Source organism: Rhagoletis pomonella, unplaced genomic scaffold, assembly GCF_013731165.1.
Source record: "Rhagoletis pomonella isolate Grant_MI unplaced genomic scaffold, Rhpom_1.0 Rhpom_scaffold_00007, whole genome shotgun sequence".
Lineage (NCBI taxonomy): Eukaryota > Metazoa > Arthropoda > Insecta > Diptera > Tephritidae > Rhagoletis > Rhagoletis pomonella.
Genome location: NW_023458561.1, coordinates 65337431 through 65365238, shown reverse-complemented (window position 1 = coordinate 65365238; position 27808 = coordinate 65337431). Strand labels below are relative to the sequence as shown.

General features: G+C 35.8%; 6 protein-coding genes across 7 annotated transcripts in view; 1 reads left to right on the top strand and 5 right to left on the bottom strand.

The window, feature by feature from the left end:
• The window catches only part of LOC118743345 (calcitonin gene-related peptide type 1 receptor), a 215420-nt gene that overhangs the window by 156979 nt on the left and 30633 nt on the right, over positions 1–27808 (bottom strand). The window lies entirely within an intron of this gene.
• LOC118743346 lies at positions 17988–21515 on the top strand. Its single transcript, XM_036475953.1, has 6 exons — positions 17988–18178; positions 18423–18783; positions 19160–19213; positions 19281–19364; positions 19435–20237; positions 20309–21515. Exons 1-5 carry the CDS (start codon positions 18175–18177, stop codon positions 20171–20173), a joined length of 1242 nt encoding a protein of 413 aa, XP_036331846.1. The 5' UTR covers positions 17988–18174; the 3' UTR covers positions 20174–20237; positions 20309–21515.
• Positions 20305–21516, bottom strand: LOC118743962. Its single transcript, XM_036476724.1, has one exon. It carries the CDS (start codon positions 21514–21516, stop codon positions 20305–20307), a length of 1212 nt encoding a protein of 403 aa, XP_036332617.1.
• On the bottom strand, positions 21586–22182 carry LOC118743960. Its single transcript, XM_036476723.1, has one exon. The coding sequence runs from the start codon at positions 22180–22182 to the stop codon at positions 21586–21588; it is 597 nt and encodes a 198-aa protein (XP_036332616.1).
• LOC118743959 lies at positions 22565–23566 on the bottom strand. The gene has a single exon (XM_036476722.1). The coding sequence runs from the start codon at positions 23564–23566 to the stop codon at positions 22565–22567; it is 1002 nt and encodes a 333-aa protein (XP_036332615.1).
• On the bottom strand, positions 23158–24757 carry LOC118743347. Of its 2 annotated transcripts, XM_036475955.1 has the most exons (3): positions 24493–24757; positions 24281–24415; positions 23158–24209 (listed from the first exon to the last, which is right to left on the bottom strand). In XM_036475955.1, the coding sequence occupies exons 1-3, from the start codon at positions 24707–24709 to the stop codon at positions 24181–24183; spliced, it is 381 nt and encodes a 126-aa protein (XP_036331848.1). In that variant the 5' UTR covers positions 24710–24757; the 3' UTR covers positions 23158–24180. The 2 variants fall into 2 exon arrangements, with proteins under 2 accessions (XP_036331848.1, XP_036331847.1); XM_036475954.1 differs by having other exon boundaries at positions 23158–24415.

The window sequence follows — 27808 nt, the reverse complement described above, 5'->3', positions numbered from 1 at the left end:
TAGGGTGATCCAAAATAACTAACCTAACGAATTTATGGCCTTAAAAATACATATTTACTGAGAAGGGAATTTCTTATTTGGAAAAAATTGTGTTAAAATTTTGAAAGGTGTCGGTGGGCATTTGAAATTTTCCAAGTAAATAACACGTAAAAAAATTTGTTTCCATTAAAAATGTTATAACTATTGAACTATTTGAGGTAAAATTTTCTTCTTGGGGTATCCTTGTAGGACATTAAATTCTCTAAAAAATTACCCTGACTTGTCTTAGAGATGTTTGAGAGTATTAAGTATGTTAATGATATTGCTAAGTTTTTTCTTGTAGCTTAAATATTGCCAATAATAAAGCACTAAAACTGCATATTTCTGCTTTTTCCGCCTTTCATGGCCAGCATACACATTTCTGAGTCAATTTTTCTAGACAATCAACTTCAGGGTAATTTTCAGAGAATTTAATGCCTTACAAAAAAATACTTAGAAAAATTTGTATCTCTAACTAACATGTTATTTACATGAAAAATTTCAAAATTCCACCGACACCTTTTCAAATCGGGAGAAATATTTTTTCAAATGAGAGAATTTTCTTCTCAGTAAATAGGTCCTTTTAAGGCCATAAATTGCTTAGGTTAGTTATTATGGATCTCCCTAATATATTTACACACATATGTACATACGTATGCGAATAAATCTGTTTCATAATCGGCAAACATCATATTTCAAAATAAATAATGCCTCATTTATTATACAATTTTTTTGCACCTTTCCCAGCCGTTAATAGGAGTCTAAAGCAAACATATGTACATACATAAATATTTATCCACAGTAGGGTGATATAAAATAAGTAAAGTCGAAATTTTAACGCTCTCACCCCATAGGATGGTTTTATATCGATAAAAAGTATACCCATTTCTTTTATTTTGAAATCAAACAAGTAAGAAAGTCTAAGTTCGGGCGGAGCCGAACATTAAATACCCGGCGCAAGTATTAAATATATGTTTTTTCACCCTTCCGAAACCTTCCGCTAGATGGTAAGCCGAGGTGTATCAATTTTGAGTAAATTAGCGTCCTTCAATTTCGAAATATTGAAGTTTCAAGCATTTCTTAAATTTACCGTTATATGAGAATCGGCCGTTATTTTAGTCCGATTTCAATAATTTTCAACGTTTTGCTTACACGTGGCAAGTACAATAACCATACCTAGGTTGGTACAAATTGGTAGAACGGTTACCGATATACATATACGTGATCATAAGTGGGCGGTGCCACGCCCATTTTCCAAAATTTTACCATAAACATATTTCTTGGTAAAGAATTGTTGCAAGCATCAATTTTGAATAAATTAGCTTCAATATTTACTGATTTATCGAAGATTTTGTATTTCTCTAAATTACCGTTATATGGGATATGGGCGTGGTTTTTGTCCGATTTTAAAAAGTTTCCGCGGTTTTTTATGCTGTACCAAGGCCAACAACTGTGCCAAGTTTGGAAGAAATTGGTGCAGCGGTTACCAAGATATACACATGTAACCATAAGTGGGCGTGGCTACGCCCATTTTCCAAAAATTTATAATATTCTTATTTGTCGTCTAAAACTTATTATAAATATCAATTTTGAGTGAATAATCTCCAGTAGTTACTAAAATATCGCAGTTTTCGTATTTCTGAAAATTACCGTTATATGGGAAGTAGGCGCGGTTATTGAGCGATTTTAAAAATTTTCGGCCATTTGGTATGTTATGCGAAGGCCAACAACTGTGCCAAGTTTGGAAGAAATTGGTGCAGCGGTTACCAAGATATACACATGTAACCATAAGTGGGCGTGGCTACGCCCATTTTCCAAAAATTTATAATATTCTTATTTTTCGTCTAAAAATTATTGTAAATATCAATTTTGAGTGAATTATCTTCAGTAGTTACTAAAATATCGCAGTTTTCGTATTTCTGGAAATTACCGTTATATGGGAAGTGGGCGTGGTTAAAGTCCGATTTCGCCCATTTTCAATACCAACCTACCTTGCATTAAAGGAAACCTACATACCAAATTTCGTTGAGATATCTCAATTTTTGCTCGAGTTATCGTGTACACGGACAGACGGACAGACGGACAGACGGACAGACGGACAGACGGACAGACGGACAGACGGACGGACAGACAGACATGGCTTAATCGATTTCTTTTTTCATCCTGATCATTTATGTATACATTTGTCTATATCTATCTCGATTCGTTTTGGCTGTTACAAACAACCGTTATGTGAACAAAATTAATATACCCTTGTGCACAAGTGCGCTCGGGTATAAAAAAACTTTTCGTAGAAATGGTATGGAATTCTTGAAAATCAATATTTTTCGATCAAAAAACTCTGCTTCTCTTAGGGATACTTTCAGTAATAATACCCAACTTTTTATTCAACCTGTTTTTAATACAAACGCTTTTTATTGCATTTTTCAGGGGTATTTGGCGGACCTATAAATTATAGTTACTTTGAAAAAAAATGGTTAAGTAAACAATTGGGTATTATTATTGGGAATCTCAGAGAACAGAGAAACAGAGTTTTGATAGAAAAATATTGATCTTTAAGAATTCTATAGCAATTCTACGATAAGTTGTTTTTTTTTTTGCATATAAAATACATGGAAAACTTTGAGCGCTTCGAGGGACCTCTAAATATTCCTCGATTTCAAAATAAAAAATATTGGTATATTTTTTTCGGTAAACAACAATCCTAGGGGGAGAGAGCATACAAATTCCGACTTTACTTTTTCACATGCCTTTTTGGACCACCCTAATGTGCAGGCTTAAACTCTCATAAAGCAACAACGAACATTTATGAACACACAAGCGAACATACAGGTGGGCATATTCAAATTGATAGAGGTGCTTGTAGACCTTTGCAACTTACACTTCCATAGATATGTAGATACATTATTGCAAACTTTGCTACTTTTTTACAGTTGCCTAATTGCTGCTGAATGTATGTACATACATACATTGTTGCTGGCATTAGACGCAGGCCACACAGCATGGAGCTTGACTGTGATTTATCATTTGCCGCATGTGGTGGGGCATATGCCACACGGCACATACATACCGGTGGTAAGTGTTGAATTTTTGGCATACATTTAATTTTCAATTTCGAACGGTACAAATGGCGCAATGTATATATTATTTACATATGTATGCACATGCATAAGTACAAAAATATGTTATAATACCGGCAATTTCCAGGCGACGATGATATGAAAATAATGGAATTACTCTGCAGTATTACTTTTTTTGAATGAAAATCTGCAAAACGTTGACGCGTGTCAAATTGATACTTCGACTCGGACAGAGGTTGTGGGGCAGACGAAATTATGTAAAATATGTAAATACGTAAAACACATATGTTTGTAAGACTCTGTTTTTCAGTAAAGAACGTTTTGAAAAATCAACAAATTCACATATAGACGTGTATGTATGTAAATACAGTGCCGGCCACTTGAATAGCGTCCTTTTGACAGTTTTCCCTTTGTTTATTTAATACTCATTAATTTTTTATAAAAATGTAGCATATTCTATAACATAAACCATATTAGTCAATGTGAATCATCAAACTTACAAAGATTTAGACTTTTTTATTTTTGAGTACGCAGTAGCCCGTTCAATTTTTATAGAATAAAAAGCAAATTTCAAGGGGCTGCCGTTGATTTTTGAGAATTTTTAATTAAAATTTTTTTTTGCCGAGGGTTTTTCGCATTTACACCATATAAAATCATGCAGATTACCTCGGCAAAATAAATGTATCATGAGTAATCTTGAGCGGAAAACATTTAACGTAATAAGTGGATCCCTGTTCGCCCAGAAACGTTTTTAATATTTCCAAGTGATTTTAATATCTACATTTTCTAAGTAATAATAATAATAATGATAGATTGGCGCCTACACATATGCTGGTGTTTGGCCTAGCTTCTCCTCCGATTTGTGGCGTGCGCCTTACCTACAGTTTTACGCCGACTCCGAACGGCGGTTATATTTTTATGAGAAGCTGTTTTTCATGGCGGAAATACACTCGAGGGCTTGCCATTGCCTGCCGAGGGGCGACCGCTGTTAAGAAAAACCGTTTTTTCTTAATTTTTTTTTTTTGCAATGTTGCTTTGACTGGTCTCGAACCCAGGCCCTGCGTAGTGGTAGCGTGCACTGATAACTACTACACCACAGCGGCCGCCATTTTATTTCGTTTCATTCGTTCTGAAATTTTAGGTTCTAAATCAATCTGATGAAAAACTTATTTCGCACAATTGGAATATGAATATTTATAATAATTTTGGCATGCCCGATGAGTCGAGTGACTGAAGAGGGCTAAGGCTGAACAATATGGCTACAAGCCAAATTTTTTATTTAACCCTTTCGGCATACAAAGTGGTGTACAGCGTGAGTGTCGACTTGACCGCTATTGTCGAGGGAAAGGCTATCAGATTCTAAAACGTTTCGTAATTTGCAATTGATATTCGACAGAATAAAAAAGTCGGTTACAATATCGCTGAACTTTTCAAATGCTTTTAAAAATCGCACAAGGATTACAAAACCATTTTAACATTTCGGCAGATCTCTAACTACTTCGACCATAGTATTTTAAGTTTGCGTTTTTTGTCATTCAATGTAGTTTACCGAAGAAATTATTCGCCCAAAACAAGTTCTGTTACGAAAAAGCACTCTATTTAAGTTGTCGCGCAATCAAACTCACTAATAACTTTCTGATGTGATAAAATATTATTTACGCGAAAGACATAAAATATGTACACAAATTATTGTGATGAAGAACTTCAATGTAGATATGTACATTAGACTGCATCACTTCCCATACAAAATAAAATCGGTACTGTTTTGCCATTGGGATTATAAAATCTATTATATTTGAAAACCAAAATATTTCGAAAAAATATTAAGAAGTACGTGAGCTGTACCGATTTGAAAATACCTTCACAAATGGAGTTTTTTATGAATAAAAATAGTTTCTTAATGATGTTTTTGGAAAAAATCCCCTCAAATGACCAAACGGTTTAAGCTTAGAAAATTTACATAAAAATAATTAAAAAAAAAATTGAAAAAAAAAAACAATTTGAACGGAATCGTAATAATGAGATTTTAGATGCTGTTTTTTTAACTTTTTTCAAAGATTGGTATAAGAAAAACTTGAATAACTGAACCTAAACTCTTCCGATTTAGACTTGTGAGGTATCGTTTTTAATTCTTTGCTAATAAACTCATTCAAAGGATATCATTCATTCAAAGTAGAATTAAGATGTGTTGGTCTTTGAAAAAAAAAATATAATAATTGGGACACGAATGACTTTTTTTGCACATAAATAAAAACAGTGGGAAAATACCTTTCTATCGAGATCCCATAAATCAATCTTTGAAAAAGGCCAAAAAACAGCAACAAAAATCTCATTATTACGATTCCGTTAAAAATATTTTTAAATATTTTAATGCACATTTTTTAAGTCTTATCTGTTTTGTCATCTGAGGAGACTTTTTTCAAAAAAATCTTTGAGTAACTATTTCTATTTATAAAAAACTCCATTTTTGGAGGTATTTTCAAATCGGTCCAGCTCGCTTAAATCTTATTATTTTTCCGAAATATTTTGGTGGACTTCTTAAAGTATAATAGATTTTGTAATCCCGACGCTGCAGTCTAATGTGCATACATACCTACATAAACACCAGAAAGGTAGAATATTTGCCCTTCCAAATAAAATAAAAATAAAAAAAAAACTCTACTAGAGATAAAGAGACGTGAGAAACTGTAAGCCATTAGTCGCGTGTAGCTGAAAGCACAAAAGCAGCATTCCGTTCTGCGTACATCATTTTTTAGAGTAAACAAAGGTATAAAATACTGTGAAGCATAAAGAACAAGCGATCCCGACAGAGTCGGAAGATAAAAGCTGGATACACTCGAAATGGATGGCCAGGTGCGTAAAAAAGTGCGAAATGAACAGCAAAAAGGTGGACAGCGTTGAGAACGTGCTGCTTGCTGTCCAGCAACAATTGTCGCGGTGAAGCTGCACAAAAATAAAATATAACAATAATAAAATTAAAAAAATGCTTGGTTAATGGTGGACAGACTGGCCGAGTGTGGCAAAAAGAAAATACATATACATACATACTCGTATATAAGCAGAGGTGACGAAGCGGAGTTACTTTAATGCAGGCAGTGGTGCACATAGTAAATATATAACTATGTTGTGACTACATTTTCTACCGGCGTACAAATATGGCCATATATGCACTTGGGCGCATGTAAACATTACAAGTTACAGCAGGTTGCATGTTGGTGCGCAGCATGTGACCATACAAATGCGGCTAGTGTGGTGGCCTGCTGGGCGCGAGGAATACAATTTATTGTGTGCATGTGCGGCAACACTCACTGCGCTTTTTAAAAATTACATACTCCGGTTGACTAAATACTTGTACTTACAAATGTAAGTATTTACGCTACACTATGTACATAAATACATTGGACCGTACCAACGTACAAGCGAACAAAAAAAAATTTTTCGTACACCCTGAGTCTAAAGAATTTTTGAAGGCTACTTCAAAGAAAAAACTAATACTATTTTTTTTGGGTGTACAATAATTTTCTACCGATTTCAAAAAGGAGGAGGTTATCAATTTGTCGGCATATTTTTTTTATGTATGTTACCGCATAACTTTGGACCACGTTAACCGATTTCCATAATTCTTAAAGGAAAGGTACCTCAGAGGTTTAAATCCGATAACTGGATCATGAAGAAATGAGCGATACTTTTAAACTTAAACTTAAACCACTGGAATAATCAAAATACTTAGCAAAAGTTTTGTGATTTTTCAACAGCTTTAGTTTCCTGATGTTAGAGTGATACGTTAGGGTGGTAGGGCCTAAGAACTGGTGGGTGATATATCACACTTTAAGATCCAGCTGTAAATGCCGCAGATATGTCGAAATGAAAAAGGCGACATAATTAATTTATTTTTTTTCGAAATTACCTACAACAAGTAATTTTTAGCAAAAAAACCGACTTAAAAATAAATAAATATATATATATATATATTTATATCATGATCCAATGATCGGATCTAAACCGGATTAGTATGAGACACTATCTTTCCGATGCAAAAAGAATTATCGAAATCGGTTGACGTGGTCCAAAGTTATGAGGTAACATACATAAAAAAAAAACTATTCCGACGAACTGATAACCTCCTCCTTTTTTGGAAGTCGGTTAAAAATACTTTAGACTCAGTGGTGTACGGCCACGTTCTTTTTTTTTTTGGTATGGTCTAATGCAGTGCTCGTCAAAGTGGTGGTCCGCGGACCGGTGCCGGTCCGTAAGCCATAAGTCGCCGGCCCGCAAAGGGCGTCGCGAAATGGATAACGATTTTTTAAACGATTATATATACATATACGACTATATGTATACTCCACACTTCTAACCATGGTACAATTATCTACATGGTAGAAGCACTAGAAATTTCACGTCCGAGATGTCAAAATATTAAGTCAAAACACAAGCGAACACACAAACGAACAAAGCAAAGTAACCTAGTTTGACATCTCCAACACAAAATCACCTGTTCCACGAATAGGTACAGGATGGATACGAAATCCATTTATTGCTTCGAAGGCTGATCTGGCCGTCAATTTGGAAGATAAATTGTTGGAGTTAGCTGCTGATGAAGGATTGAAGATGGTTTTCGAAACTATGACATCACTTGCGTCATTTTGGATTCATGTCAAAGCAGAATACCCGGAACTTGCTGAAATTGCTCTGAAAGCTCTACTACCATTTCCTTCATCTTACCTTTGTGAGACTGGGTTTTCAACCATGAGTATTATTAAGACAAAGTACAGGAACAGTTTAAATATTAGTTCTCGATTGCGTGTCGCACTGTCCACAATTGTGCCACGACTTGATAAGCTTGTAAATAATAAACAGGCTCACCTCTCGCATTAGTAAACATCGACTTTCGTAACTTTACAAGGAATGACACCTTCCAATAGCATTAATATAATTTTAATAAAACTTGACGTGCTTATAATATGTCTTATTATTATAACTTTACAGTTATTACATTTGTGATGTTTTATATTACTGTTTAATGAGGCTATATACAACTTGTATAATAAAAACAACTTAAATTTGTTAAACATTCATAAAAAATCGCTAATATCTGCTATCATTAAATGGTAATAGGTCATATATAGACACCCGGCTAATAAAGAAATTCATTTAAACAAATTTTAATACATATATGAGATGATCGTAAACGAAAAATAATCAATAAAAAAAGGTACCGGTCCCCGACGTAATAGAAAAACTGCAGCCGGTCCGTCACACTCAAAAGTTTGACGAGCACTGGTCTAATGTATATATGTATGAATGTATAGGGTTACTGAAAAGTTGCAGCACGAAACAATTTTTTTTTCAAACAAATATTCAAAAGAATAGTGGAGAAACTAATGTAGACGAGCCCTCGCCAATGTAGTCGTTTGACCCCTTCTAATAGCGTGGATTCACATTCGTCAGTGCCCGGTGAGAATATTAATTACAGGTCGGTGCAGTGAAGCTTCGTTAAATGCTGAAAGCTCAGCTTAAAAACGCTACGCCATTTGTGGGCGTTCACGATAAGAGATCTGTAGAGAGAGAGAGCTGAGTTGTTCAGTTGCTCACCGCATGCACGGTAGCACCTGTTGACAAGGATTTTTTTTAATATAATGAGTTTCATTTACCCCGAACCGGTTCACTTTTCACGTATGGTTTCCATGTATTTACTATAAACGGAATAGAAATTTTCGGGGGAAATTTTTTTCGGGCGAAACTCAGGATAAGGCAGAATATCTTAAAAAAAAAAAAATACATTTCGTGGCATAAAGGAAAAACATTAACAAAGCAGAACTTCTTAATTTTATTCAATGTCTTTTTGAGCTCATTTAACGGGGATCTAAGGTTGCTTTAGTTTTTTTTTTTTTAAAACGTTGTTTCACTTGTTGTGGTGTTTAAGTTCCCACAGAAGAACTTTTACTATTCATTTCACCCATATCACTGTATGTGCATGGGCAAGCAAAAGCAGCTATGGTTTCAATGAGTATTTTTGAAAAATAAACTGCAGCAATTTATTTAGTATATGTAAGTTAGGGTGGCCCTAAAATTATCAATATCTAATAATAATAATCTAACATCCATGAAAATTTCAATATTCAACAAAAAAATGTAGTGGTCGCTACCGGGGTTTGAAAAAATATTTTTTTTTTATTTGTCAACAGAAAATATTAAAAATAAAATTTTTTTAATCGCGAAAATTTGACAATAATTTGACTCTCAACATCTATAACTCACCATATTGAAACTTATTCATTTAAATTCACAAATTCGCTGAGACACACATAGCTGGGCAAAATTAAAATTTTGCTGAATTTTTGCGATTTAAAAGAATTACATTTTTTTCAAGCTCTGGAGTCATAATTTTGCATGTAGAAAAAAATAAATAAAGTGGTATTCGATGATGTCGATATTTTAGGACCACCCTAATGCTGCATGCTTTTTTGTGACTGAATATAGGAGTATTCGCGCATGAATAACTTTGTTTGCCTACACTGGCATTGATTAATGCCGCAGATTCATTTTCTACTATTTTGATTGGATTTTGACTTTTTTCCTCATATTTCAGCCATTAGATTGTAGAGTCAACGCAGTTGTGTGGCGCGTTGGCTAATGTCGCACTTTATATTCTGCAATTGAATTTATTTTCATGATTGAATGAGTATACATAGATTTCTATGTCGAAGTACTCATTGCGCTATTAACTTATTAATTCATGGGTATAGGTAAGTGTGTCTTTAAAGAAAAGCGTGCGTGACAATTAAGAGGGATGGGCAGTTTAACACCGCCACTTAAGATTGATTTCGGGTTCGGTCGAGAGGTAAAATCAACTTTTTATGGCAGAAAACTCGATTTCAAAGGCATTTCAAGTCCGATATCTAAATTATTACCCAACTTAATCGATTTTTTCTCGAAGGGATTCGCTATTACAAAGCATGATCAGCAGCACACATTATGCGCATGAATTCGCCCTCTACCGACTATCGCATTTTGAATTTTCGCAAATTATTCCCACCACAGAACAGACTAAATTTACTTTTTCGTTCTATAATGAATTACTGTCGGCGACCGCTGGCACAATGACCTGATAAAAATGAATTTGTCACACGACTTGCTAGACATGGGCGCATGTACTCGAGCATACTACTTAATCTATTCACATGTAGTTACATATGGGGAATATAATGCATGTAATAAGTATACAGTAACAAGCATAATTTATCATCGGCATAATATTAATTTAACATACAATAGGCACCCACACAATTTGCCATCAATTACAAGCACTGATACGTAAATATGTATGTGTATGCAGCAGGGGCGAACACAGCACATATCTCGCGTATATAAATTTACAAATCACCGCAATTGAAAATAATGATGATTTCTAGGAATTTTTTATTTTTCAAAAATTTTGGGAATTGTAGGAATTCTAACAAATTTTTTCTTTGTAAAAGTGTCGAATATAGAAAATTGACCAAACGAAATTAAAAGTTTTTGAATGTTGAAAACATTTTCATATCGAGCCCTAACGGCCAAAAAAACGTAAGCGACATTATTTTCAAAAATTTTCTTTTTGATGCAGAAATGACCCTAGAGCATCGAGATGCAATTCTGCATCAAAAAGAAAATTTTGAAAAAAAATGTCGCTTAGGTTTTTGTGGCGGTTAAGGCTCGATATTTCGTCGTTTATGATTTTCGTAATTCTTGCAGATTCAAAAAATTTTTGGACGTGATGTTTTCAAATTTTTAAAAAAATTTAAAATTCTCAAACTTTGTTATATCAATACAAAATTTTGGAAAAATTTTGAAAAGTGGAAAAATTTTGGAATTTTTCAAAAATGTTAATATATTTTAGAATTCTAAGAATTTTATATTTTTTATACACAAGTACCCTGAACATAAGAATTTTTCAACAATTTGTTATGTTTCACACTTACATTTTAGGATGGATTTTAGAATAAATAAAATTCTCAAAATTTTGGAAAATATAAAAAATTTCTTAAATCTCAATAATTTTGTACATTTCAAAATTTTCTCATTTAATTAAAATTTCTAGAATCTACCAGATATAGATAGTTTTTGAAATTTTGAAAAATATCCTAAAAATAAGAAATCTCAAGAAATTTAATAAAAAAAAAAATTCAAAATTTTCGTTGTTTTCTAAACCTGTGAAAATATTCAAACTTGCTGTGACTTTCAACTGTGTAAAATAATACAAATGCGAAAATACAACAAAAAAACGTAAAAATTGAAAATTAAGTACATAATTTCAAAATTTTGAAAATTCAGTGAATTCGAAAAACTGATAGGCCTACTCAAATAGCATGATACTTCAAGCTTAGCAGGTGCGGTGCGAATGCGCGGTGCGCGAAAGCGAATATTCGCAACAACCCTGGTGCACATGTATATATGAGAATGTACACACGTACCGGCTTCGCGAATAAAATAATATAAGGAAATATAGTATCGCTATCACTTTTTCAGAGTTATCATTTTAAAAAATCAGAATTTGCCAAAATTGGCAAAAATAATTTATTTTATTTGACAGTATGTTATTGATTCTCTACAGAAATCGATTTGTAATGGTACCGGTGATATTGAATATTTGTGCAATTTGAGTAATTAGCTATTTTTTTCTTAGGTTAGAGATATATAGATGATTTGATTTCATGTGTTAATCTATTTGCTGACAAATAAATAGTGTGCCTTTCCTTTTAAACTTAAAAATTTTCGGAGGGAACAGAGATAAGGCTAAAACCATACATACTTCCTAAAGGGTGTTTTCTTCATTGTGCTAGTAAGAAACGCCTAGTGAAATCAAATATTTTACTAATTGGACGGTGGTTTTCTTAAATGGTCTCTAAATATTTGGTAATAAAAAGCTCTACGTTTATGGCGGTGTTCGTCAATACCTTGAGTATTCTTAACGCTATTATCACTCGGGAGGATTTTAAAATTCAAGATTTCGCCCAGGCCCGGATTTCCTCTCTACCGTACTGCTTATGTAGATAATTGTGCCATCTACTTTTCAGGTTGCGAATTTAATCATTCAAAGTTTGGCAGGCATATTTTTAAAAGATCGAATGTAGCACACTGAAGCCCACATGAAAACAGTTGAGCCAACAAGCTCAGTACAATTCTTTGCCTGTGTACTTTTTTAGCGCTTATGATTCACTCTGCAACCAAGTAATTGCATTTTAGGAAATAGTTACAGTAGGAATACAGGATAGATTCCCCGAGACCGTTTGCCACCTAAAGCATATCTCTTTGACATCAAACTTTAGATAAAAACCCAGCTTCGACTGAGCTAGTTCTGTCTACTAGGTGGTACAAAATAATATCTTAGATAACCCCCAACCACAACAGCAAACTGCTTTTGAATAAAAACGAATTCAGAAAGCCAAAACGACAGTTTTCAAGCAAAAAAGAGTAAATAGGCATAACAATCAAGTGGATTCTCTACAAGGATACTGGATATATACGGGATTTTCTCGTGCAACTATACTTTATTGAGTCTTAACTACTAGACAAGATTCCATGATTACTTGCCCTTTGTATTGTTCGTCTTTTTATAGCGGCTCTTGTTGCATATGGATGCTTAATGAATTAAGCAGACATCACACGATTTGTACATTTGTACAGATTTGTAAATGGTGTTGGCTAGGAATTTTGTAACGAGAATGAGTTGAGCTCAATAAAAAAAAACTCCATTCTGTAACTGTCAAAATGTACAAATCTGTACAAATTTACAAATCGTGTGCTCCCTGATTTAGTAGTAAAATATGCGTACATATACGAACCGAAGAAAATGACGAGTACATATAAAAGTATTGGTATTGCCCAAGTTTTTATTCTTAAAATCTTTGCAAAAATTTTGAACTATTTTTTGTACATTTTAGTGAACAAACACATTATGTAAACATTGTAGAACATTGTTGAGAATTAGATTCGATTCAATTGAATCTATTGCAAATAAATAATTTAAAAGAGCTTGTTGGATTAACTAAGTATGAAAGTATGAAGACAGATTTACGACTGGTTTCCACCAAAAAGGCAAAGACTTTTGGAAAGTAATAAATTTTCCGCATGAAAAATTGTCTCTTATAGACGCAGTAAATTCCGTTCTCGATATGAAAAACTAGTATTGCAAATGACAGGTTACTATCATATAGGTGTATATGTAGGTTCTGCTATATGTACGGTGGCGAAAATATAAATAGGGACGCGACATTTTTAGTAGTTTTAGCTATTTTTATTTTGTTAATTATTTTTTTTTTTGGTATAGCTTACTATCTAGCAGAAGCCATGTAAGTAAAAATTTAGAGCTTTGTACAATAATAAGGAACATTCGACAAAATTCAACAAAATTACAACAAAATTTCAAACTTTTTATTCTACATTAATAAAATGCAACTTTCAAGTGTCTAAAAGTTACTCGTTAATTTTTGGACTTTTTTTGATGTGCTATGCATTTTTTACGTGCAAAGTATGTAAGCATTTTTTTTTTCTATTGAGAAAATGAGCAACACCTTCAACTAAAAACATGCCAAATATCAGCGGTAAGTCTTAAATATTTCAAGCTTGGATTTTACTATACTTAAATTGACTGGGCTATAAAACTGTATATTTAAAATATTTCTAAGTAATCTAATTAATATCCTCAAAATTTTGGAAAAGCTGAAGAATCGGACTTAAATGATTTCTGTTAGGTAACTAGCTATAATTTCATAAATATACATATATTACACATGAAGGGAACAGATGAAATATAGACATAACTAGCTAAAATATTGCGTCTTTATTTATATTTTCGTAACTGTATGCATTTATGTACATCTGTATGTATAAGTGTATTTGCTCGTATGTATGTCCATAGATACTTGCGATATCTACTTAAATACTTATGACAAAAGTGACACATTTATCGCGACGACTGAAAATGTCGTGAAAGTATTGACAGTTCTCGATAAGGAATAAAATGATGAGTAAAAAGCGACACTTTAATTTTCTTCGTTGATACCTTCAATTTTTCATTTTTGTCATCAAATAAAGGAACAATAAAGGGATCGACAAGACGCAGAAATAATGCAGTAAAAATTCAGATAAATGCTAAGAGAATGCAGCGTTTCATCTACCTCACCTCCAACTATCTTATAAATTGTAGTGGATTTAATTTGTCAAAAACTGGCAAACCACCACACCATTGAGCATTTATATACATACATATGTATAACTTCGCAGCGTTCAAAATTGCAACATCCAGCGCGCAACAATTGCATGGATGCAATGGCATCTGTCGCTTTGCTTAAGCTCGTTTGAACGCTTTACTCTACGAGCAGGTACTAACTACTACTATGGTGGTGCGCAAAAGCTGGACTAAGTTGTGCTGTGCAACTGACAGTTCCCGTGGATTTTGAGCTCTACACAACAGAAAGAAGTTTCCTTTTGCTGCGCGCTGGCCTCGCCTATTTGCTCCTTTGAATGTTGCTGTGTTGCTGGCTGTAAGCGTACAGATAAGCTAAAGATATTGCAGCATTCAATGTTCAATTCGTTGTGGAATTTTTAGCTAGGACAGCGGCAGCGGCAGCGGTGTACGATGTGGCACAGTTGTAATGAATTCAAAGCTGGGTATTCAGTTGTTTTTATCGTTCGTGATAAATGCAGGCAAGGAATAGTGATAAACGAGCGGAAATAGGGGTCTTCAAATACACTCAAACTACTTTTGCTGACTTTACTAAATTTACAGTGGTCAGATTCGTACATTAGAGTAGAAGAGCATACAATATTCTTGAGCACTAAGCCAGTGTCGATATTTAAAGCTTTCTGCTATTTTAGTTTGTTGTTAAATATGTAAGATAATACTAAGACGTTACATATAAATTCGAACCAAAACCTTTAGAAATATACCCGTTTTAAATGTCAGACAGAGTATTGAATTGAAAAGGATTATATTGCAGCATTAGTGAACTTTCAATTCGGATATTTAGCTTTTCATTCTTATTCCTATCATTTGCATAGTATCCACTTTCAAATTGTGTCCCAACATTCACTCTCTACCCCAATATGCTTGCGAAACTCGAACATAGTACTGCGGCAAGCTCTTTTTTTTTGCTTCCTTTCTGTGTTCGCAGATACATAGTTGGATAACAACAAGGTTATAGATTTGTACGAGTGAGTATATTGTTAGCAAGCGAGTAAATAAAGGACGTAAGAAAAAGATAACGTAAGTATGCCAATTGGCTACGAAGGCAAATACCAAATTCGACTTGTGGCCACAAGAATACTGTGACAGCGATTTAGAATCCAGTTAGAGCAAACAGTAGCAGCTTCAACAGAGACTGCACACAAAGACTCCAAAACTCTTTTGCGACTTTAATGTTGTTGCAACAACAATACCAATCACAGCAGTAATATTCACAAAAACGATGGCTGCAACAGTTACAACCATCGCACATATGTATGTATGTAGGTATAGCGTAAAATACATACTTCAAAGGAGTACAAGTTGTAAAGTAAAGGCACAGACTGACGGCAGCGTTCATCGTGACCAATTCGAATTATCTCGGGAAGAAGGCGACAACAAGTACAATTATACTATAAAGTTGATGATAATTGAAGGAGCTTGAAAAAAAATTAGCTGGCCCTAGGATTCGTGGTCTCGCGACTCACTAAATCCGCAATACTCCTGTCTGTGAAGGTACAATTTTGATCAGATCAAATGCGGACCAACGCTGCCGTCTGTCTATGCTATAAGGCTAAATAGCTAAAAAGTTATAAGAAGTCGTGAATTTTCAAGATGTGTACTAAGTATGTGTTTTTAGCTTTTCTGAAAGTATGGTCAGTAGTTGTGAGAGCTGCTCTATAATTTATGTTGACCATGGCACTGGGAAGGATGTCCGTGGCTTTATTTAAGGAATGCCATTGGATGAGTGCGATCTGCATATGTATGTATCTCAGAAGAACTCTGCAGTTGTATTTGTTTTTTTTTTTTTTTATTTATTTAAGATTGCTTTTATTGAGATTATACCTATTAAATTTGGTTCCTTATATGGTCGGAGGTAGAGAGCGTACAACTACACAAAAATCGTAAAGCAATTGCGATTGAGCGTATTAAGAAATGCTTTCGACAAAAAATTTGCAGAAAAATACACATAATGCATGCGGTAATAACCCAGAAGGAGTATATCTTGTCCAACAGAGCTCCTAAACCAAACAGTTTCCTACATTCGTAACGAATAATTTTACAAATTACATTGCGATGACCAATACATTTGGAATGATGACATAGATCTTAAAGCTTTATGCAGCTTTTTTGGAAGAAACACCTACCTCTTTTTGTCTGAATAAATTAATAAGGGTCTCTATAAATAAAGAGTCTAATTGAACATAAAACACAAGGCTCGGTAAAGTGGTTATGGCTACCGGTGAATGCACTCACGGTTCTCTTGGTGACTTACGGCAAGTGTGAGACTACAGGTGAGCATCCTATAGCTGCACTAATTACTACTACTAGAAATCATTTAAAATCACTTAATGGTCATTTTACATAAAAAAAAAAAACTATAAGACTTAAGATATCACAATGTTTAACACGTCTTGTGAATCCCCTAAGTATTGTATTTGGGATATAGAATTCCGGAAAATGGTCTCGTTGAATAAAAAAATTACCTTGACTTTTAAAATGATTTTGAAAAATAGTTTTTTATTTTTCCCTTTTTTGAGACATGCAATGAACTTCTAAAAGAGTTTTAAATACATATTTCTCTCACTCTTCATGCGGCAAGGAATCCAGTTCTATGGCCGTAGGAACCAAAAAACGAAATAATTTTTTTTTTAAGTTTATTACATGCTTTCTTTAGGTCACAAATAGAAAAAAATAATAATTCAAAAATTTTACTTTTGAAGCTTAGTTTTATGGCCAATCGGAACTTTCAAAGCTAATTCTTCATATCATGCAGAACTTCGCATGTTGTTTCTTTTGTGGTTCTAATCTACATTCATACGAGGTTTCGAGGGCAAAGGGCCATACAAAATTTTTTGATCCAAGGGACCTTTGGTGGGCTACTTAATACCACAAAAAGAAAGTCTGTGAAATTAGCCAACTTTTCCCTAATTATTTTGAATTTTCCCAACTTTTTTGTCTTTATTTCCCGGACAATCTATCGTAGAAAAAAATTATTATTATTCGTGGTTATGAAGCATTCATTTGTAAGTATGTATGTACACACAAACTATTAAATATGTATAACCCCATCGACATACTCATTCATCATTTAATCTGATTTGCGAACTCAACCGCACAACTGCCACATTTGTCATTCAATAGGTTCATTCCTTATCTTTTTGGACTAAAATCTGAAAAGTGTCAAAATGCCAGAGCGTAAGCAAAATGCGCTCACTAAAAGAGCGTGACAGGAAAAGTAAAGGAACGCAAAAAACCAAATTTTTAGTCCAAAGAATGGCAACAACAAAACTAACGTCAAATAAGAACAGAAATGTATGTATGTACAAAACACTTTCACACAAGCACAAGCACAATAAACACTTGCTATATCAATTATTTTTTGCCTTCTTCCAATTTCAATTCAATTCATTTCTTTTACTTTTTAGATTATTCTCACTTTTAGCGTATTCTTTAATTTCCGTTAATTTAAATTCAGTTGAGTTTGACACTTTTCAGGATTTTGCCAGAAAAAATTCTTCTGACTAAATCTGACTACTTCGGACTGATGAGAGTCGCTCTCACTGACCGTTGCTCTCTCATTTTTGCTGTCATTTCCGAGTTAAGGAACGCTTTTTGGACTAAATCTGACTACTTCGGACTTTTTCTGACTATTTCTGGGAGATAAGGAACGCGCATAATATGAAGTGCGCTGTACTATATTGCAAGAGCTCTATCAAAGACAGTACAATAAATTTTCATAAATTCCCAAACAACCAAGAGTTGTTCCAAAAATGGGCGGACTTTTGCGGCCAAGCAGTCGGCAGAAATGCAAAAGTTTGTAGTGAACATTTTCTGCCAGATGATTATGAAGGAAGCTTAAAAGTTGAAATGGGTATGTAAATTTTGGGGGTTGGGTTCCGAAAAGTATCTGTTTGTTCGAGGAACCCTGTAGTCGGAGAAGAAAGTGAAGCATCCCATTGAATTCTTTGGTCTTTCCTCTTTCAAGCTGGTGGCACACCCCTTCTTTTTTTTTTTTTGTACCAGCCTCCATAGCCTCGAACTAGCAGACACCATTCGGAACATTTCTCAATTTTTAATAAACTATCATGCTTTGATTAATCGAAATTATTTTACAGGATTCGGAAGATGGCGCTACCTTAAAAAGGGTGCTGTACCGTCCGTTAAGAAAAATCAGATTGCATCCTTAATTACAACCCTGAAAAAGCCATGGCCATCACAAAGTAGTACTCTACCACAGACTTCAACAAAAGCAGCAGCCATTTCGCATAAAACATCAGAGGCTGAAACGCAGAACAAACCATCTACCGCTGCGAAACCTGTAGTTAAGGTTGCATATATTTTGCCAAAGGCTTTAAATAAACCAGCAAAAGCTTTGTGCCACACCACGCCAGTAACATATGCTTCACCTACCATTTCGTTGATGACTGCACCCTCTCGTGACCTCAACTGTACAATAGATTACTTGGAAAACAAAGTGTTAGTTGAATCTATACCCTGCAAATCATTTTTTCAGAGTATTCTGAATTGTAGAGAAATTTTTAAGAATTCTTAAAGATCTCATCTGATTTCTTGTCATATTTTCTGTCATACTTAGATTTTTTTTTAAGAAATTTCGCAAAAAATCGGTAAATCAGTGAAAATAATGCTGCCATGTAAAGAATTTCTTGCAGCATTTTTTGAGAATTTTCTTAATTTTTCGTACAGTAATTTCTTTATGAGCTCGTGTCGCCACTTCATATAATTTTCTTTAAAGATTCGTAAAAAATCGTAACAGAAATGAGATACTCCGAAAGATTTCTGGAACTTTGATTTGCAGGCTATTTATGTTTATGCAGTATGTTTTTTTTTATAGTGAAACGGCAAAGAAAGATGCAGAACTGAAAACGAAATTTCTGGAAGAGAAAATGTAAGTGTACTACACACGTGCAAAATTGATATATGCGAAAGCAATTAACTTGTATAAATTCCAACAGCGAAGCGCTTAAGACTGAAAATCAACGTTTGCAACAATGCTCGAAATTGAGGCTAGAAGAAGCCACCCGTTTGGAACAGCAAATGTCAGTAACGTACAATATATAGACTAGATAGAATGTTATATTAAAAAAAATCTATTCAAATATTTTGCAGTGTAACGCTAAGACAGGATAAATTTAAATTAGAATTGGCATCAGTTAAATATGAAAAGGAAAAAGCTGCTTTGGAGATGCGCGTTAAGAGAGCCGAGTTCGAGCAAAGAAATTTGGAGCAGAAACTGCAAACGATATTCACTCCTAAACAGATTAGAATGATAAAAAGTGGAAAGACCCAACGCTGGAATGAAGAAGATATTAAGATGTCCATTAAACTATATAGGACTAGCCCCAAAATGTATATTATGCTAAAGGAAAAGAATTATCCGTTACCTGGTGTGCGCACCATTCAAATGTGGTGCCAAATGAAGAAAATTCAAATCGATGGAACTGAAGATGACGCGGATAAAGAAATTCCAAGCAGTACCGTAAAAAATGGAAATCAAACAGAAGAACAGCCCGTTGATGATTTAGATAATGAAATGATTACAAATGATATGTTTGAAATTGAAAGGATCGATGAGAACGTTGATGAGGCGACTGTGCATGGTAGTACAGAAGAGGAAGAAAATACTGCAGTAGAAAAGATGTGTGATGATGGAGATGAGGTGAGCAGTGACATGGATGCTGCTTTCAAGTTGATAACTTATGATTCAGATGAAACCATAAGTGCTATAGAAGATGAACACGATATTACGGATGCAATTTCATTTGATCACACGGATAAGGCAAATGAAAATAGTATACTAACAGTCGAAAGTCCCGGTATTGAGGTTCAAGAATTCATTATTCCGTGATGGCTGGATGCTCTGGAGGTTATGGAAATTTCAAACAAGTAAATGAAGAAATAAAGCGGTTAAGGTAATAGGTTTTTTCGCCAATTGGATTTAGCCTTGTATTTAAAAGGCCAAATTATTTATAACTCGTTTCAGACATTATAAATGATGAGGAAATTTTTGGCAGCTCCAAGTAATTCCAATCGTGGTAGCGACTTAGTTCTTAATGGTGCCACTCTGGACTTGGCGCTCCACAGCGCCACCGTAACCTCGTCCAGCTCATTGACGGTGCGAATGTACACGCATGCCCCATAAGCCCGCAGCGACGCATCACAAAATCCGTGTAATTCGACTCGGGCAGGACCATTTTTCGCCAAAATATATCGTGGTACTCGTATATCTTTGACCAAAGGCAGTTTCTCGCGAAATCTGATCCACTGAGCGTTATCCTCCAATGGTAGGGATTCATCCCAATGTACCTTTATAATCCACAGATTTTGCAAAAAGATCTTAGCCTTTACGATTATGGGGTTTATTAGACCGAGAGGATCAAACAGACTCGCAATCTCCGCCAGCACAATCCGTTTTGTCACCGGTTTATCCATTTTCAGCTCCGGCCAATCATAACGAAACACATCGGAAGTGGGCTCCCATATAATACCGAGAGTTTTGATGATTTCGGCATCGTTCATAAGCAGTGGCTTCTCTTGATCATCCGATGGCACTTTCTTCAAAAATTCACTATTATTCGAGTACCATTTACGTAGCTCAAACCCTGCAGAACTTAAAATCTCGCTGACCTCCGAGTAAATTTGTTGTAGCTGCTCATCGGAGTCTGCACCTGATATCAGATCATCCATATAAAAATCTGATAAAACCTTGTTTGCACCATATGGAAACTTCTCTGCGCACTGTTCACCAAGTGCCTTTACACATCTTGTCGCCAGATATGGCGCGGACGCCGTTCCGTACGTGATCGTCAATAAGCGATATACTTCAATATCTTCATTTGGGGTTGGCCGCCACAATATACATTGATAAAATGAATCCTCTTCACTCACCCAGGCTTGCCGATACATTTTCGTCACATCCGCTGTTATCGCATACTTATAGCATCGAAAGCGCAACACGATCGCTAGCAAGTCATCTTGTACAATGGGTCCTTTGCACATTACATCATTCAAAGAGAGCCCCGATGAGGTCTTACAACTGCAGTCAAACACTACCCGCAGTTTAGTACTTGTAGATTCTGGCCGTAACACAAACGTATGCGGTGCAAGGTACTTTACCTTTTCCCTGGAATCCCTTGGTACCAGTGCCATATGCCCCAATGCCAAATATTCCTCTATGAATGCATTATACATTTTTTCGATTACTGGATTATTCCTTAGTCTCTTTTCAAGGAGCAAGAATCGTCGTAATGCCGCTTGATTTCAGTCGCCTAGCTCAGCGACATTTTCTTTAAATGGAATCCTTACCACGAAGCGCCCAGTGTGATCACGTCTAGATTCTTTGATAAAAATCTCTTCACACAGTGCCTCGTCCGCTGTTGGAAACAGTGTTTTTGCATCAACCTGTCCCATCAGCCAAAATTTCTCTACAAGGGCCGTCAGTTCCTCTTCAACACCTGGTTGCTTGGATGATGTCATCATTAAGCTGCTCCTAAGCCTCTCGTTGGAGTCGGCTCGATTTGTCACACCTGACACGACCCAACCCAGCACAGTTTTCTGCAATCGCGGCAGACTCGCTTTCAGCGTAATTCGGCCAACCGATAATAAGTCCCAAAAGATTTCTGCGCCTAACAGTACGTCTATACGGCCAGGCTTGTTGAAATTCGGATCTGCCAATGATATGTTACTAGGGATGCCCCAATCATCTGCATTCATAAATTGGTCTGGCTTAAACGACGATATTTTTGGCAACACATAAAACTCAAGTGATGTCTCGTAACCACCAATCCTTGATTTGACGCTTGCCTGCACTTTTCTTGTAATATTTGTGCCACTGTCTGCAATGCTGTGCGCAGTCATGATTTAGTTGGGACGCTGAATCCAAAAGCGCACGAGCTTGGATTTCCGGTCCATTTCTCCCCTTGATACCAATTACCGCCGTTGCCAAAATAACATCCGCGCCTTCATTTTGCATCGTAGCAGGCACAGCAACTTGACTTACCGTAGCAGCTTGCGTCGTGCCTGGTGCGTCGATCGTCTTCACCTCTACGTTGTTTTTATGCAGCATCTATACACCGTTTCGCTTGACAGCTACTGGCCTTATGACCACTTTGCAAACACACGAAGCACAGCCTCAAATGTCGTGCCGTTTTGCGCCTCTGTGGAACCTTCTGAGCCTCAAATTTACGGCAGCTTTCTACGTTGTGCCCGTCCTTTCGACAAACTTCGCATCCACCTTTCTCTATAGCCAAAACGTTTTTTTACAACCAACCGCCTTGCGATTAGCTTTGCTTCCATCGTCCTCGTTCTCGCCACAGCGTGCCGTTCTTGTCTCTCGAGCCTCCATATTTTCACATCTCTTAGTCAACACTGCGGAGCATTCATCCCAAGTGGATAGCCTTGTATAGTCGATAGATTCCTCCCACTTTGCCAAGGATTCCTCATCTAATTTCGTTGCTACAAGATAGATGATCATAGCATTAGTTATGTCTTTATAATTACCAAACGACAGCATCGCGTTTAAATGAGTGTTCACTGAGTCAATCAATTCCCGCAAATCGCTCGAGCTCGACACCTTTTTCCCAGAAAATAATGCCGCAATATGTTCCTCGAACATTAAATTTTTTTTATCGAAGTTACTCCTCAGCCGGTCAAGCGCCTTCTTATAATTTAAACTGGTAATCTCGAATTCATCAATGGCGTGAAGTGCTCGTGCGGATAAATTATCTTTAAGAATTAAAAACCGCTCGCAATCGTCCAAGGTTTCATCTTGATTCACCATCTTATGGAAAGTCGCCATAAATTTCGGAAACTCCGAGTATTTTCCATCGAATGTTGGTAGTTTTATATGACGCCTCATTGACGATTGCGGAATCGCCGCCGTTGTAACGTTAAGCGCACTTGCCTCGGCATCAACCCGGCTTGCAGCCAGCCTCTCTTTTATTTTCGCCTTAGCTGCAACGTAAATATCCTCGATGTCTGCCATTGCCTTCTCGTGGGACTCACATTCCGATGGAGTACACAGTCGAAGTATGCTGGTACTAATCGACAATGCCTGCTTGAAGTAGGCTTCCAAAATATCTAACCTGCAACCCAGCTCCTCGATAGGAACATTCTTCTTGCTGACCGCTGTTTTAATTCGAGTTATATTTCCCTTGGTCGACGAGCGCAATTGTTTATACTCCGACAATTTTTCAGCTTTGGTCAGATCAACCTGTTGCTCCATTTCATCTTCATTACCCATATTTCTTTGTTACTTTGCAAGAATTACTCCAAAAAATTTTAAGAAATATTCGGCTCTTGTCGTCTTTTTTTGCAATTTAACTAGTTTTTTTCCCCGTGTAAATTAAGATGCGCTCGATCATACGATCCAACAATAGGAAACTGCCGTTGCTAAATCTTTTGTTTCTTGTTTTCTAGTTCTTTCGATTACCGCTGACTGAGAACTTCTCTGCCTGCGTCGACGCTTCGCTGCCAACCTCAACTCCAACACGTTCACGTGTTCGTCGTATGCACCGCTTTTAATAAACTCAAGCTGCTGACGTTCCTTCGTTGTTGTTGCTCGAAGAATTTGCAATCGAATTCTACGTACCTAGTACATGCATATGTACCACCAATAAGTTCTTGTTCACGCGTTAACTTACGAAGTTTGCTTCCTATGACGATTTGAATTTCCTCGCCAGAATCCTGGTCACGGCACCAATGTTTCGTTGCAAGCTTTTTTGCAACGCCCGAACCCAATTAAAAGTCAGGAATTTTGCTTTCCAGCAGTATAAAATATATTAACTTCAAAATTGTATAGAAATTCGCGTCCGTCGCGTTCAACTTATTGGTACATACTATTTCTCTGTTCTTCTCCTATTTCCATTTTGACATTTCTATTAACCCTACAGTAAGCATGTAAGCTTCATACGTAAAAACACAACAGGTGTTATGGTTTCGTCATTTTCGTATTTACCTGCACAGGAAGTGTTTACTGCTTGTTTGATGGGTGTGGCGTTTTTGTATTTACGTGAATTCGCTGTTGAATGATCATTGGCAGTAACGCTTCCTATACGCGGATAATCGGCCACTTTCCCAAATGTTGGATTTGCTATAGTACAAATGTGATTCAATAATTGCATCTCGTAGGCCTTTAAACGGCATTTCCTTCAATTATTGCAACTTTACCTTCAAATGTATTCAACATCCTCTTCGGTGGGGTAGCGCCTTCATCCGATGATTCCTCGTCTGAGATGGTTTCAACTTTAACTGTTTGAATGCTTACTGCTCGGTTAATTGGTCTGGCGTTTTCATCGTTTAACAGCAACCTTCGATAGTTTTCCACATTCTTTTCAAATGCTTTCTTCTCAATGCTCATAAGGTTAGCAAACGTTTTTTTATTCATATTGCCTGGGTATTTGGAGGTACAATCGCTATTATTTTCAAATCTATCAACAATTTGTTAAAATGCAATTTCCAAACAAACAACAAACATCAATAAAGTCCGGTCGCTTGTGTTTTGATCACTTTCTACTTACACATCGTTTGCACGCGGCAGTATTAATTTTTTAGAGCAGCTGTTAAGGTGCGGTTAAACATTGAAATGCAAACACTTCTACGGATTTTGCTTCCGAAATGCGAAAGCGAAAGTCTAGTTGCACGCGTAAGCACACAAAAATCCTTTTTGCAGAATTGCAAAAATCATTTTCGGAAATAAAAATTGCAAGATGTAACTGCAACTGAAATTACGCAAATTGAATTCGAGAAATAATTTCAACTTCCTCGTGCTGCACCAGAAATTTTCGTTTTTGCTGCAAGTGCCGCCAACCCAATCGAATGTTGCCGTGTGACTCTGCTTCAAAGAATTTTACGGAATGAGAAAATAGCTGACTGCTGAAAGCAAGCGAGAGCCCGCAAACCGCTCGGTTTGCGAGAAAAAGTATCTTTTGCGGTCTACACGTGCGGGAACTCACATGCTTCTTCGCGCAAGCGTGATTTTCAAGCACTGAAGACGGCCTGTGCGTATTTTAGCATTTTTTTATTCTACTTGAAAAATTTACTTCAAATACTAAAATATGCACAAAACAGCCACGAAATGTCGAATGCATTAATACTTCATATTAGTAGAGAATAAAATAATCAAACGGTTCTTAACATTTTATTCAATCCCCCCAATTCTTAATATTTCCGGGGAGTTTGTTCTCCGGGAATTTGTTTCTCCCGAGAAAGAAATCCTCCAATAATTAACTCCCAAGGAGTAGCATTTTCCCCGAAAATTTTGGAGTTGACAGGTCGACTCCGCCGTTTAATTTAAGAAATCCTCAGGTAAGAGAGAAAAACTCCCAGGAAGTTTCTGTTCAGAATCGCCCTGAATATTTTTACAATTCTTAATAATTCCTGGTATTTGTTCTCCTGGAGTTTGTTTTCCCGAGAAAGAAATCCTCCAATAATTAACTCCCAGGGAGTAGCATATCCCATAAATTTGGGAATTGCCATGTGACAGGGCAACACTCGATTGGTTTGACGGCACTTTCATCAGAAATGAAAATTGCTTGCTCCTGGCAAGTTGAAATCATTTCTGGAAAGCGACTTAAGGTGAAAATAGGCAAGAACGCAGAAATTATACTTAAACGCTGTCTGTATACGCAGAATTTTGTCAAGAACGCAGAAATTATACTTAAACGCTGTCTGTATACGCAGAATTTTGTCAATTACTGGAGCCCACAGTGTTGTTTACTGCAGTGCTGCCAGTCATCAATGTCTATTCATAAACTTACCTTTTCAACTACAATTTTTCGTGCTATAATAGTTGCTAGCTAAATATAAACTACTTATTTTTCAACAAAAAACCTCATTCGATAGTAAATTTCAAATAATTTAAACGTATTTTGAATAGGAACTTATAACTTTTTTACCAACTGCAAAACTGACGACTCGCAACCATCTACAGAAGGAAGAAATAAGCTGACACGGAAAAATCTAAATTCCGCAAATTCCGCAAACTTCTGCGTTACGGGCTACAACTACAGAAATATTCTGCGGTGTTGAGTTTTCATTTACATGGCGCTCTGATAACACAGATCGTGTTAGCTGACTCGGGTTTACGTACCGGCAGGTTCACGTTCTTGACTAATTTCACCTTTACGTTCGTTCGGTTGCAGGTATTAGTAAATTTCAGCGCATTTAAAGTTTTCAAAATTGGCAAAACCAAAGTAGAGGTTTACGGAATGCGCCACCTTTGTACGCTACATCGTGCGGTAATTTGGAAGTCAAGCCATCAGCTGAGCACAGTTAGAGTACAATTCCTCAACAAGCTTTTCAGACGTTCCGCGCTTTTTAGGTCTCAGCGAAAACTGATTTTCGTTTGACAGATTTTACATGGACGAAAACACAAGTTTTAAGTCGAAAACCAGTTTTAGCAACAAAAACATGTTTTCGATGTCGGTCAGAACATGGTATAAGAATGAAAGGAAGAGGTTGTAAATGAAAAGAAATTGAAGGAAAAGTATTTAGGTTCTGTTTTTGTGTAGCAAAACTGTAATCAAAAGATGTAAGAAATGTGAACGAAAACGTTAACAGCCGGTGTGAACAGCCTTCAGCCCACAATCCCAAAACTCATTTTCAAAGTGTTTTCGTTGTCGGTCAGAACATGGTATAAAAAAAGAATCAGATGTGTTGCACTAATGCCTCACAGCTGAGATCACCTGATTTTATTTGCTACAGGGTTACACTAATATCTAAAAAAAAAAAACTTTAAACAGACTCGTGACAAAAACAGCAAAAAAGTTCTATTAAGCGTAATAGTTATTGACCAAAACGCTGCAAAATACTAAAATGGCATACAAATGCAGGAATCCATTTAACTAAATGCATATTTTGCCAGTCTTTTACTTTATTTTAATAACTTTTGCCCCTTTTACATCACTTTAAACACCCTGTCTAACATTTTGGCAGGATATTTTCATGAACCAAAAATATAAATGTCTTTCGTTCATGTCTTTCGATATTTATACATTTTGACAGGTACTTTCCAGGTAGCTTCCAGGCGGTTTCCAGGCAAAAGAAGAACATTTGTCAATTGTAAACAATTGTCTACAATGTTTGTATATGACAACATCGAATTTGATGCAGTTTGAGCAAACAATATAAGGTTCATTCCTTATCTTTTTGGACTAAAATCTGAAAAGTGTCAAAATGCCAGAGCGTAAGCAAAATGCGCTCACTTAAAGAGAATAACATGAAAAGTAAAGGAACGCAAAAAACCAAATTTTTAGTCCAAAGACACAACAACAAAAACAACAAAACTAACGTCAAATAAGAACAGAAATGTATGTACAAAACACATTCACACAAGCACAAGCACAATAAACACTTGCTATATCAATTATTTTTTGCCTTCTTCCAATTTCAATTCATTTCTTTTACTTTTTAGATTATTCTCACTTTTAGCGTATTCCTTAATTTCCGTTAATTTAAATTCAGTTGAGTTTGACACTTTTCAGGA

Coding starts and splice junctions, on each gene's coding strand:
- LOC118743960 (XM_036476723.1), bottom strand. CDS start 22,182: ATGACTGCGCACAGCATTGCAGACAGTGGCACAAATATTACAAGAAAA.
- LOC118743959 (XM_036476722.1), bottom strand. CDS start 23,566: ATGGGTAATGAAGATGAAATGGAGCAACAGGTTGATCTGACCAAAGCT.
- LOC118743347 (XM_036475954.1), bottom strand. CDS start 24,709: ATGAATAAAAAAACGTTTGCTAACCTTATGAGCATTGAGAAGAAAGCA. Junction 24,416..24,492: donor GATGTTGAATACATTTGAAG/GTAAAGTTGCAA, acceptor TTTGTACTATAG/CAAATCCAACATTTGGGAAA.
- LOC118743346 (XM_036475953.1), top strand. Junction 18,784..19,159: donor GATTACTTGGAAAACAAAGT/GTTAGTTGAATC, acceptor TTTTTTTTATAG/TGAAACGGCAAAGAAAGATG. Junction 19,365..19,434: donor ACCCGTTTGGAACAGCAAAT/GTCAGTAACGTA, acceptor AATATTTTGCAG/TGTAACGCTAAGACAGGATA.
- LOC118743962 (XM_036476724.1), bottom strand. CDS start 21,516: ATGTATAATGCATTCATAGAGGAATATTTGGCATTGGGGCATATGGCA.